Source organism: Chiloscyllium plagiosum, chromosome 14, assembly GCF_004010195.1.
Source record: "Chiloscyllium plagiosum isolate BGI_BamShark_2017 chromosome 14, ASM401019v2, whole genome shotgun sequence".
NCBI lineage: Eukaryota > Metazoa > Chordata > Chondrichthyes > Orectolobiformes > Hemiscylliidae > Chiloscyllium > Chiloscyllium plagiosum.
Window position 1 is genome coordinate 26,317,066 of NC_057723.1, and position 12,787 is coordinate 26,329,852.

Below are 12,787 nucleotides of genomic sequence, written 5' to 3' on the forward strand. Positions count from 1 at the left end.
AGACTAACTGGCCTGTAATTCCCAGGGTTATCCCTATTCCCTTTTTTGAACAGGGGCACAACATTCGCCACTCTCCAGTCCCCTGGTACCACCCCCGTTGACAGTGAAGACGAAAAGATCATTGCCAATGACTCTGCAATTTCCTCTTTTGCTTCCCACATAATCCTAGGATATATCCCGTCAGGCCCAGGGGACTTGTCTATCCTCAAGCTTTTCAAAATGTCCAACACATCTTCCTTCCTCTAGTTTACCAGTCCGTTCCATAATCTCCTCATCAATAATACTGTCCCTCTCATATTCAACATGCCCTTGCCTCCAATGCTTTGTATGGAAGAGAACTCCAGAGACCAACAATCCTGGAAGAAGTTATTTTTCCTTATCTCTCTTGGATCATCCCCTACTTTGAAACTGTGTTCTCAGTTATTTTTTGAGGCTCTGCCACAAGTGGGAACACCCTCTCAACATTCACTGTTTGTTGTATGAGAATCTTTACAACAGTTCACTGTGTCGTAGTAGGCTGGGTGCATTATTGCTTGTCGGGGGTATTAGATTAGATTATATTCGATTCCCTACAACATTAAAAACAGGCCCTTCAGTCCACACCGACTCTCCAGAGAGTAACCCACCCATCTCTGACTAATGCACCTAACACTATGGGCAATTTAGCATGGCCAATTCACCTGACCTGCACATCTTTGGACTGTGGGAGGAAACCGGTGCACCCAGAGGAAACCCATGCAGACACAGGCAGAATGTGCAAACTCCACACAGACAGTCAACTGAGGCTGGAACTGAACCTGGGACCCTGGTGCTATGAGGCAGCAGTGCTAACCACTGAGCCACCCCACCACCCACTGTGGAGTGCTGGCATGATGTCTTGGATGTCGGTCATCGGGTCCATTTTCTCCTCGCCGCTGTCACGGCTGCTAGGTATGTTTGTTGCTAACACTTTGTTTGGATCTGCAGGGCTTGTTTGGTCAAATGTGATAGAGAAAAGCCACTTGGTGGTCTAACGAAAGGAGACCCTTCCTTAAACAAAATGTAGTTCATTGCATTGATAGTAACTAAGTTCAAGCTGACATGATGGCATTGCTACAGAGACTATGAGGAGGACTTAAATGGCAGGTCTAATTTCTTTGAGATCTTAAACTGTTTTCTCACCAGACCTGAATGAGATCTTCATAGTGAGTGATACTTCAGGTATTCTTTGGTACTAATCCTTTCAGACCCCAAAACAACATTCCCCCTCAAAGTGTTTTTTTATTTCTCATTTTTAGTGTTATATATTGGCATATATAAATAAATTTACCACCCACCCACTTCCACCCTACATCTCTGGCTTTCCAAATTCAGCTGTTCTGGGTGGTTCATTACTTTCCTAGAATGCTTTTTATTTGGCCTTGGAATGTTTGTTGAAAACTGTTGACTTTATTTCCATTCCTGACAGTGTGAGGTTGAATATCACTTTTGACTGGAGGCACTTGAATGTCATTAGTTCTTTCACAGATGTGTCTTCCCTGACATAACAGGCAATTGTTCCACTGCAACAATTGGAAAACGTTTAATATTTCCTTAGTGAAGGACAGCTTTCCTGTTGACTCAGGCAATTTTCTTTCCTAGGCGGAAGTGGGTACTGCAGATGCTGGAGATCAGAGTGGTGCTGAAAAAGCACAGCAGGTCAGGCAGCATCCGAGAACCAGGAAAATCGACGTTTCAGGCAAAAGCCCTTCATCTTTCCTGCTATATCGTGGATCTGTAAAACATATAATTTGTCCCTGACCTTATCCTGGATCTCTGGACATTGGTCCTCCCTTCTCATTGGTGGTTTCCATAGGATTGTATGCAGCACTTCAATCTGTGTCTACAGATTTTTGTTCTCAATTTAATGGGAAAGCTGCCTATAGAATGTATAACTTGTTGATGAGAGCTTGGATGTTTTCATTAGGCCTCAGGGGTTCCTGTATTAGAGCACCATTTATATTTCCTCAACTGACAGCATCATTCATATTTCCTCAGTTCTGCTATTTGAGGATTTATTCTTGTGCCATGCATAATTACTTAGGAATTTTCCTGTGGTTCTTCCTGGAAATATAAGAAAATGAAATTCTCTGCTTGAACTTGCCCTTCTGAAACTCTGCTGCATTCCATTAGTAGTGCCCTGACCAATCAGAATCTACCATGCCTGGTCTGAGAATTAAGATTAACAGCAAACTGTTCTTGCTGCATATCCAGCCAAACACAACCCTCCCCTCATGTTGTTTAAATCAGTGTCTCTTTTGGTCAAGTCTGTTTCTTGTACCCTAGTTCACATGAGTCAGGATGAAAAGTTTTAATCTCCTGTCTTTTTTTAAGCAATATTTATTCTGATTATTCACTTTTATCAAGCTGCAGCATCACCAATGTCCCCAACACACAAACACACACACACATACACACACATACACACACATACACACACACACACACACACACACAGTGTTAAATTGGATCTATCCTGTCATGGTGGGAAACTAAAGCAGCCCAGATCTACTAAGTCTCAGGAAAGGCTGTGTATCAGTCTATGGGTGGTCTCAAACCTTCACAGAATTAAATCGAAGGTGGGAAGTGTCCAGTGTGTGCAATTTATCCACGCATGGCAGGAAGCCATTTTGGTTCATTCATGAATTAACCCAAAGCCCACCAGAATTTATGAGTAGCGTAGTGATTAACTGAGAGTTGCACGGCTCTCCCATGCTTACCAAAGATCATCAGAAAACCCTGTTGGCATTAGGAAGGGATGGCCCATGGGAAACCACCTTGTCTCTTATCTCTTGACACCCTCTTTGACATCCCACTTCTTAAAACTCACATCCCTCCTCACTCACCTGCGCCTGGAGATTTGGTGACAACCCCTACAGTAGCCCAGAAGGCATTAGCAGCAGTTGTCAGCATTCCCACTGGCATCATTAAGGAGGTGCCAGTCTCTGATTAGGTGTGCGACCTGTAAGCTCCCAGCTCCTAACTCTCAGAAAGGGCCCACCACTTGCCAGTGATGGTGGCCTGTTCTCCAACCAGTGAGCAAGGCAAGCATGGCCCAAATTAAATGTTATGGTTTGAGTACGTCCAAAATTTGGAAACCCTTCATCATGGTGCACTTGTCCAAATATTTCTGTTTGTCCCAAAAATTATGGCAACTCCATATCAAATAGGCCATTGCTGTTTCTGAGTTTGAATGCAATTACATGTTTGTACGTTACTAAATACAATTTTAATATTGATAGTATCTTTGCAAGTCCTTTATGCAATTTTCATTTATTAAAATAACACTTTTAATCCCAGGTTTATTCCTGAATCTCCACGCTGGCTGCTGTCAAAGGGGAGGGTACAGGAGGCAGAAGCAATATTCCATCACATTGCAAAAAAAAATGGTATCACTCTACCAGAGGTGCTCTTCAGTGATTTGGAGGTATTAGCACACATAATGCTTGCTTATGTTTCATTTTCTTTCTTTCAGCTCTTTAACATAAGCCTGCTCTTTAATTAGGAGAAAGTGAGGACTGCAGATACTGGAGATCATAGTCGAGAGTGTGGTGCTGGGAAAGCACAGCAGGTCAGGCAGCATCCGAGGAGCAGGAGAATCAATGCTTCTGGCATAAGTCCTTCATCCTTCATCTGGCTCTTTAATTGTCCAACTTTTTAAACCACCTTCTGCACTAAATGCATTGAATACATTTTTGCTATGTTAGAATTCAGTAGATGTCAGCTATCTCCTTGTCCACATGACAATTCTTTTTCATATATGAGTCTAAATAATGAGTGCTAAATAATCAGGGTATTTGGCTATCCAGGTTCTCACAATAAAGCCCCATTCCACCTTCACCCAAAAGCAAATGCACATTTCCAGCAGAATTCAACACAAGGTCATTAGAACTGAGATTCCTGAGGTTCTTAAAACAACTGGAGTGCCAACAATTGCACAAGCAAGTTATATTGACACAGAATTTTCTCTCATTCTTTCTCTTATGGAAGCCAAACATCTTAACCCAACTACAAATAATTCAATACAGCCCCAGGGCTGTACTTTATATCTTACCTGTTTATTAGGTACGATTATTGAACCAGTGGCATTCTTGATTATTTGAGGTTCACCAAACCATGGCCTGTTCTGTGATTTTTTGCAATGGGATAGGGTGAGGAGGCAAGCACCCTGCTTTACGTCAGCCAGAACAAAGATTGAACCCAAGTTTTTAATGTTATTCTGAACTGGTACCATCATACCCCCTCCCCCATCATCTCTGTCTCTCACTCTCAAACACAATGTTGCCCTGGTATATGAGGTGACCTGTCATGTTTTCAATTCCATCTGTTCTTGTATATACTCAGCATTCAAGTCAATCTCCCTTTTCATGCGGAATTTGCTTTACTGATGTTTAGGAGTCAGCCTCCATTTTTCATCCATAAATGCATGTTTTACTTCTGGGTAAATTACTGAGGGAAACCCAGAAAATAGGAACAGAAGTAGGCTGTTTGGCCCCTCCAGCCCATTCTGCAGTTCAATATGATCATGGCTAACCATTCAATCCATTGTATCTTGTTCCCACTTTCAACCCATATGCTTTGATCTCTTAAGCATTGAGAACTAAATCAATTTCCTTCTTGAAAATATTCAGCGTTTTGGGCTCAACCACTTTCTGAGCCAAAGAATTCTACATGCTTTTCCCTCATAGAGTCATTGATTCAAAAATGTCTCCAGTGAACCTTTGGCCCAACTGGCCTATGGCTTCCAGTTTTCACAGTTAAACGAGTCCCATTTGCCTATATTTGGTCCATATCCCTGCATAACTATCCCATCCATGTACCTGTCTAAATGTTTCTTAAAATTGTACTCGCTTTCCACCACTACCTCTGGCAACCTGTTCCAGACATTCATCACCTTCTGTGTGAAAAACATTTCTCCTCATCTGAGTCCTAAATAACTGAGCCTGTATATTTCGAACGCGACCCTGGTTTTGGCCTCCTCAGTCCTCAGGAACATCCTTCCTGTATATATTCTGGCCAGTCCATTTGAGGCATCAAAGGAGAGGAAAGTAGGCTGAGTCCATATCGCCCAAATGACGAAAGGAAAGAGGAAGGTTATGGCTGAAGGACATGGTAGAACATAAACAGCAAAGGGGAGGGAGTATCAGTGGGACATGGGTGGGTACATTCAGTCCAGAAATTGGACAATGCCTGTCCAGGGGAGTGCGGACAGGTGCACAGCACGACAGTTTCTGTCGTGTCTTGGGTAGTTTGAAGCCATAGCTGGAAAGGAGGAGTCACAAAGTGATTGGTGTCCAGGGAGTGGACCTTGTTGTGAGAAGCTCAAGTATAGAAATGTGTCTGGGCGGGGAAAATTAAATGTGCTAGGATGAGAGTTGGTATATCAGGGTCTGAGATTAAGCAACTTCACAGTGGAGGTATTGGCATGGAAACACAGGAACAGGAAGAGGCAATTCAGCCTGTAACGCATGGCATGCCTTTCCATGCAATCATGGCTGGCAAAATACTTCACTGCCTTTTACCCAGACCATCCCCACAAACCCGTGCATCATTTGTAATCAGATATCTATGTGGGGCAGCATGGTGGCTCAGTAGTTAGCATCGCTGCCTGGCAGTGCCAGAGACCTAAGTTCAATTTCAGCCTCGGGCGACTATTTGTGTGGTGCTTGCACATTCTCCCTGTGTCTATGTGGATTTCCTCCAGGAGGTCAGGTTTCCTCCCACAGTTCAAAGATGTGCACGTTAGGATGGATTGGCCATGCTAAATTGCCCATAGTGACTAGGGATGTGCAGGCAAGGTGGATTTGCCATGCTAAATTGCCCATAGTGGCTAGGGATGTGCAGGCTAGGTGGATTGGCCATGCTGCCCATAGTGGCTAGGGACGTGCAGGTTAGGTGGATTGGCCATGCTAAATTGTCCATAGTGGCTAGGGATGTGCAGGCAAGGTGGATTTGCCATGCTAAATTGCCCATAGTGACTAGGGATGTGCAGGCAAGGTGGATTGGCCATGCTAAATTGCCCATAGTGACTAGAGATGTGCAGGCTGGGTGGATTGGCCATGCTAAATTGTCCATAGTGGCTAGGGATGTGCAGGCTGGGTGGATTGGCCATGCTAAATTGCCCATCGTGGCTAGGGATGTGCAGGTTAGGATGGATTGGCCATGCTGCCCATAGTGGCTAGGGATGTGCAGGTTAGGTGGATTGGCCATGCTAAATTGTCTATAGTGGCTAGGGATGTGCAGGCAAGGTGGATTTGCCATGCTAAATTGCCCATAGTGGCTAGGGATGTGCAGGTTAGGATGGATTGGCCATGCTGCCCATAGTGGCTAGGGATGTGCAGGCAAGGTGGATTTGCCATGCTAAATTGCCCATAGTGGCTAGGGATGTGCAGGCTAGGTGGATTGGCCATGCTAAATTGCCCATAGTGGCTAGGGATGTGCAGGTTAGGTGAATTGGCCGTGGTAAATGTAGGGTTACATGGATTAGAGTAGGGGGTGGGTTTGGATGGGATGCTCTTTGGAGTGTCAGAATGGACTGGATAGCCTGCTTCCACACTATAGAGATTATATAATTCTATCAATCTCTACCTTAAACAGACTCAAAGACTGAAATGTGAAGGTGACCTCGAACATGAAGGGAAAAGCACCAATGATGAGCTCAGAAGCAAAATGGGGAAGTTAATAAACACATGAATGAGATTGGCCAAAATGGGCAAAGGGAACAGCATCACTGGGGTATCAGGGATAACAAGTCACTCAGGGAATAAGAAATAGGAAAAAAAAATATAGAACTGGAACTTTACCAGTTGCAACAACTTCACAAATCTCTTCCAGTTTCAAAAAGGCTTTACTCAAAGTGGGAGGGAAAACTATACTTTTTTTTGGAACAGGGAGAGTTAAAACGCAAAATTTCAGGCCAGTTGAAAGGCACGCCGTCAATCATCTGTCCCGTGGATGGCAAATAATGGTCAGCTGGGTTGACTTCATAAATAATATCTTCACAACTCATTGCATCACTTTCTGAGATTCCATAACATCATGGAGCCAAAGTATAATGTAGCCAGACGTCCACTTTGTGATATCTCAGAAATGCATGAAGCCAGGGGTGAAAGGATGAAGGCAATTAACCCACAATCTAACCATTGGCAGAGGCCATTAAGGCCAACAAGTATTGCAAGCTCTTAAGATCCAATTGGAATCTCCAACCAGGCAACAAGAAGAGTGGGGGAGAGGCAGCAGTGGCTCTATGTACCAAGGCAACTTTAAAAGGGTTTATCCTGCAACCTTCCTGAAGGTTCACTGATACACTTAAAGCACCCAGACCTATGTGGACTGGCTCCATTTACTTGACAATCTTGTTTTAAAAAACGTCCTCTGAAAAGATACAAAATGGGGCTTTTCATGATATGCATGATGTTTGATGAGAAGGCCAAGTGCTAGGTGAAGGACTTAACAAGAGTATCATGGAACAAAATTGCAGGGTGGATCTTGTACAGACGGAAGACTGTTTATGTCAAATTACCAACTTCACAGCTCTTCTGAAACCCATAGTACAATGGCATAGATCAATCCTCCTGGTCTGCTGGTGATCTTGCTGCTGCAGATGATCGGATCGAGCAGAGTAGATGCTATCAGCTGCAGTCCAGTCTGCAGAGGGTTAACACCCGGGCAGAAGGGGCCTCACTGTCAGCAAGCATTGGCCAGAAACTGCAACCACACATGTCAATGCAGCTACTTGTAACTGACAGAAAGTCAATGTCTACTACACCTTTCAGCTGCCAAAAGGGCACCTGCAGTCCTGATGATTTGGTAGAAGTCCTGTGCAAGTTGCCTTGACGATAACAACCGCCCTCAACTTTTATGCAATTGGCTCTTTTCAGGAATTCCTGATGAAGGGTTTATGCCCAAAACATCAATTCTCCTGCTCCTTGGATGCTGCCTGACTTGCTGTGCTTTTCCAGCACCACACTCGACACCTTTCAGGAAGCCACTAAGGACGTCTGCAGAATTTCTCAGGCATGCACTCGTGGGTGTATCTGAGAGGTTACTGATGACCACCTAACTAAAGTGCACCAAGCTGTGCACTTCTTTCATGCTGGGAGTCAAGCAGTCATGGCAGTTGGCTTTGCTGCCATAGCTGGCATCTCACAGCTGTACCCATATTATCATCATAGCCAGCTATGTTTGTTCATAGAAAGTCATTTCATTACCTAAATGCGCAGATCACTCATGTCCACATTCACAAATACTCTAGATCAGTCCATGATATCTCGGGAACTGCATCTTTCAATACCCCTCAATGAATACAGGCTTGGTTACTGGGAGGCAAGGACTACTTCTCAACCCCTGGCTGTGTCACCTGTTAGTAAACCTCAAACTGATGCTGAGGAGAAGTAAAGTTCTGCACGTGGACCATTGTTGAACACACCATAGATGGCCTGAAAATGATATTCCAGTACCTAGACCACTCAGCCAGTGGACTGCAGCATACCCTAAAGGGTACACCGTATCATCACAGTGTACTGCACCCTCCACAACCTCTCTCAACAGAAAGGAGATGTCCTGGAAGAAATGAGGAGTGAGAGGTCTCCTCCAATGAGGAAGGTGAAGGTGAAAACCCTGACATGGGTGAGCATGTCACTCACAGACAAGAAGAAGCCAGGAAAATGGGCAAAAGGACTGTGACAACCTTTGTAGCAAATTGATTCTTGGGCAATTGATTGACGTGGATAAGTTTGCTTTCATATTCTGTTGTTTGAAAACCCAGCTATTTAGAAGAACATTGTTTATTCTTTAGGACGTCACTCATTGATTGGGAACCTTTTCATTTTGCACAATTGTTAATAAGTGGAGTCTCTTTTTTAATGTCAATGTACTGGCACTGTGATCAGTTAGAAGTGTCAACCCGTGTGCACAAACCTAGCCTTTGAGCTATGCACTTGACTATGATTGCAGCACCAAATGTACTCCTGCGAACGGGGCCCTACAGGGAAGCAGGATGATGAGCCTTGCCTGAAGCAGAGAAGGGCAGTTTGGGAAGCATGCATCCTGCATCATGCTAATGAGGCTAGTTGACTTTCTCCCTCACCATCCTCACAATCTTCTGGAATGAACTATTGTAAAGGTTTAACATTGTGAGTGAATGTTCTTCCGTTTCTATGGGCTTCACAAATCCAAATCTTTTCCTCCCATCTGCCCGAAAGAATGCATTCCTTCAAATCTTGTGTTGTACATTGTCTACCTCATACACTAGGATTTTTTTACATGACTATAGAATTCCAGGCCAAGGGAAAAATCTTTCCTTCCTACACGCTGCAGATCCCTGCCTCATTTCTGTGTTACTTATATAAAGTGTGAGGTGTCTGAAATGTCACAATCCCAAGCCCAGTGTCCTCACTTTGCCCTCTTCAGGTCAGTCAGTCGCCCTGATGAAAATCTCAGAAAGCCTCACCACAATTCCTAAATGTTAGATCCTTGGACATTGCAATGATGTCAGACACTAAAAGGTGAACTCGATAGAGGAACAGCATTTCCTTATGATGGAAAATGCTCCATCCTTTTCACTTCAGAAAGTCATGTAGTGACATAATGAGATGACAGAAATATTACAGCAATGTAACTGTAATATTTATTTACAGAAGTGCAGACTAGCTGCATAAAACATAGAGAACCCATGCCACCATAAGCTCTCGAATCATGATTTTCTTCCTTTGCCTACTCTTACCTTTAGGTGCTGCCAAAATCCCCAGTTGAGGTGGTGGGAGCCTACTGACTGCTGCCTCCTAGTGACTGTGCCCGCTTTAGCAGGCATCCTTTCAAGGCACACTGAGAGTTTCCTGCACAGAAACAGGTGCACCATCCTCAGCCTGACCTGCCACAGAGAGTGGGGTGATGGGAAAACGAAGAGGCAGGGCATCTCCAGAGTTTCCTGAGATGAAGCTCCTGGGGTTTCTGGCAGATGGTCTTCCTCTTAGTGTGTGCCTGCTGCCACTTCCATATCCCCCTGAGATGAAGGAGCACCTGGAGAGCAGTTAAGGTGCCTCATCTTCCACTTGCCTTGTCATTGATGTTGTGCACCACCATGGCCATAGTGATGGTTTGCAGGTCCAAATACATATCTGGCAGCCAATGAATGTTCTACAGATCTTCTGACCCTCTTGCAGACTGTAAGATGGCTATCACCCTTTCAATGGTGGGAAGCAAGCTTTCAGGACCATAAAAATCAACAGAAATTGGTCAAATTGCTCTATCTCTCACTCACATGTAGTGAATGCATCTTGTATAATTCTCTGATGATTCCTTCCTGCATGTTCAACATGTTGCTTATGTCCAGTACAAAGGACATGTCTTCAACATGGGCCTCAGCAAGAGGTCCTGCTTGGTCTCCAGGAGTTCTCCAAGGGTCACAGACCTTGGGCCTTGTTTGGCCTACTGACTGTGGATCTGTGTCAGTTATATGTTCACCAGACGGTGACCCCAAGCCAGGTGGAGAGTGCCAGGCCAATGCTTCCTCAGAGGTATCAAATACTTCGTCCTCATAAGGAATCGTTGTGGAGCTGCTGCTGGGGTGATGCTCTGGCTTTTTGTGCTTTGATCTCTTCTGCTGGAGAACAGAAAGACTCAGTTGGTGAAGATTCAGGGTCCCTGATGGAGACCGAAGCCTGACAATGTCTGAACATCTGGAAAGAGCAGACTGCTAACATCCACATTGGCTTTGAGTAACATTCCTGTCTCCTCATCCATTCAGGAGTAGACTTTGTCCTCCCTTGTCAGTTTTGAAGCCTGCACTTTGAAAGAGGTAATGATCCAAATGTGTGATCCCTCCACCAGACTGGGGCCTCTCCTTCCTTTGGGGCTAATTTTGTCCTGCTAAAGGAGAAACTGAAGGATTGATACGATGGAAATAGATGCATGAGTGTTTTACGAATATGCCAGGTTCAAATGTCTCTCCAGTAGGGATTGGGAGGTGCTGTATGCTGGGAAATGTTTGAATAATGACAGGAGGAGGTGGCTGTGAGTCTTTCAATGCACAGTGTGCCTATGATCGCTCTCTGACATGCCTGTGCATTGGCCCAGTTGGACTGAGAATCCCCTCTCAGTGTTAGTTAGTGCTCTGCAGCCCAGTGAAGTGCCTCCGGAAGCAGTGACAACTCTATGACAGTCCTCCTACTCTCACCTCACCCAGTCTCTGTGAAGGAACCTGTCTGACTGGTCCTAGATTCCCCCACACCCACTTACCTGATGAGGAGGTTGATCTGCTTTGACAAGGTCCTCTTCTTCCAGGCTGAGTCTGAGCAGAGGCCACAACCCCGGGTTTAAAGGGATGTCAACCTCAATTTCAACTACTCAGTAGGGTCATCCCTGAAAGATGAGCAGGATCCAACAGAATGGTGAGGTGGTCCTAGCTTTTCAACCTATCATCAGGAACTTCCTTTAAAACAGTTATATTTATCCCTGAAATCTGAATGGTCTAGTTCAGTTTAAGACATTGAGTAGGGAAGGGGACAGAGTCAGTGTCTATAGATTACTTAATCTCTTCAGCAGTATAGAAAGGAATTAACAGGTTAAGTTTCTGTGGACCGGCTGTCAGTCTGTTCAAGCAAGTGTGACTTGGTGGTTTAAAAGTGTCTAGGTTGAGAGAATGGGGTTCCATGTATCAAGGAAGGAGTAGCAACTGTCCCAGCTCTGTGCCATGGGCAATGTGGCTGCTGTGTTATTATACTGCCAGTGAAGGGCACCACATGATTCTGAATATTTGTCCAGATGTGCAGCACTCTTTTAAAGATCGTGGAGTGCCAAGGATGCCACTCTTTCAGCAGATATCCACTGAGTGGCAAGTTGTTCCGGGTATGGGAAATGGTGGGATGCGGCCGGAATCTGACAAGACAGAACAGGGCAAGTATTTAATGTGGCAGATTTGGTAAAACACAGTGAAAAATCTCATTCAGCTACATTGTAAGACATCTTCCAAAAATATTTTCCAGGAACTGACTGTTGACCAAAAAAAAGTAAGATTGAGCCCAATATTTGACAATGGGGACATGGCTCTTGGATTTTGTATCCAGTGGCATTGAGAGGGAGCACCTTCCACATGAAGGACAAAGCCCCAAACATCAGGAGAGCAAGAAGGAACCTGAGTGACAAAGGCACTCATGACTGAATATCTTGAACATTCCAGTTTCAGTTAGCATGTTCCACCAGTAGCCATCAAAGTCACTAACCTTCGACCTCTTCAGTTCTGGTTCCTTCCAAGATCGGCTGTTGATCACAGTGGCATCACACCAATGGTTACTGATACCCTATACGCCAGAGCTGGAATTATATAAATTCCATTGCAAGTGGGTCCTTGCAGGCACTTACATTAGGTTTTGATTTGTTGTTTCTTTGGGGTTTATAATAGGGTGGTTATGGGAGGGGATTTTAACTTTCCAAACATAAACTGGGACTGCTTTGGTGTTAAGAGTTTAGATGGAGAGGAATTTGTTAAGTGTGCACAAGACAATTTTCTGATTCAGTATGTGGATGTACATATTAGAGAAGGTGCAAAACTTGACCTACTCTTGGGAAATAAGGTAGGGCGGGTGACTGAGGTGTCAGTGGGGGAGCACTTTGGGGCCAGCGACTATAATTCTATTAGATTTAAAATAATGATGGAAAAGGATAGACCAGACCTAAAAGTTGAAGTTCTAAATTGGAGAAAGGCCAATTTTGATGGTATTAGGCAAGAACTTTCGAAAGCTGATTGGGGGCAGATGTTCGCAGGTAAAGG

At 44.5% G+C, this 12,787-nt stretch overlaps 1 protein-coding gene across 8 annotated transcripts in view; it reads left to right on the top strand.

Annotated features, from left to right (window-relative positions):
* Nucleotides 1–12,787, top strand: part of LOC122556571 (solute carrier family 22 member 5-like) — a 121,655-nt gene that overhangs the window by 85,906 nt on the left and 22,962 nt on the right. For 7 of the 8 annotated variants that reach the window (XR_006313571.1, XM_043703385.1, XM_043703386.1 and 4 more), the window contains one exon: nucleotides 3,319–3,445. The exons of the other annotated variant lie outside the window; for it this stretch is intronic. Coding sequence is in view for 6 of the 7 variants with exons in the window: in XM_043703385.1 (XP_043559320.1) it covers nucleotides 3,319–3,445 (127 nt within the window). In the remaining variant the exon portion in view is untranslated. The remainder of the gene's footprint in view (nucleotides 1–3,318; nucleotides 3,446–12,787) is intronic. 8 annotated transcript variants of the gene reach the window in all.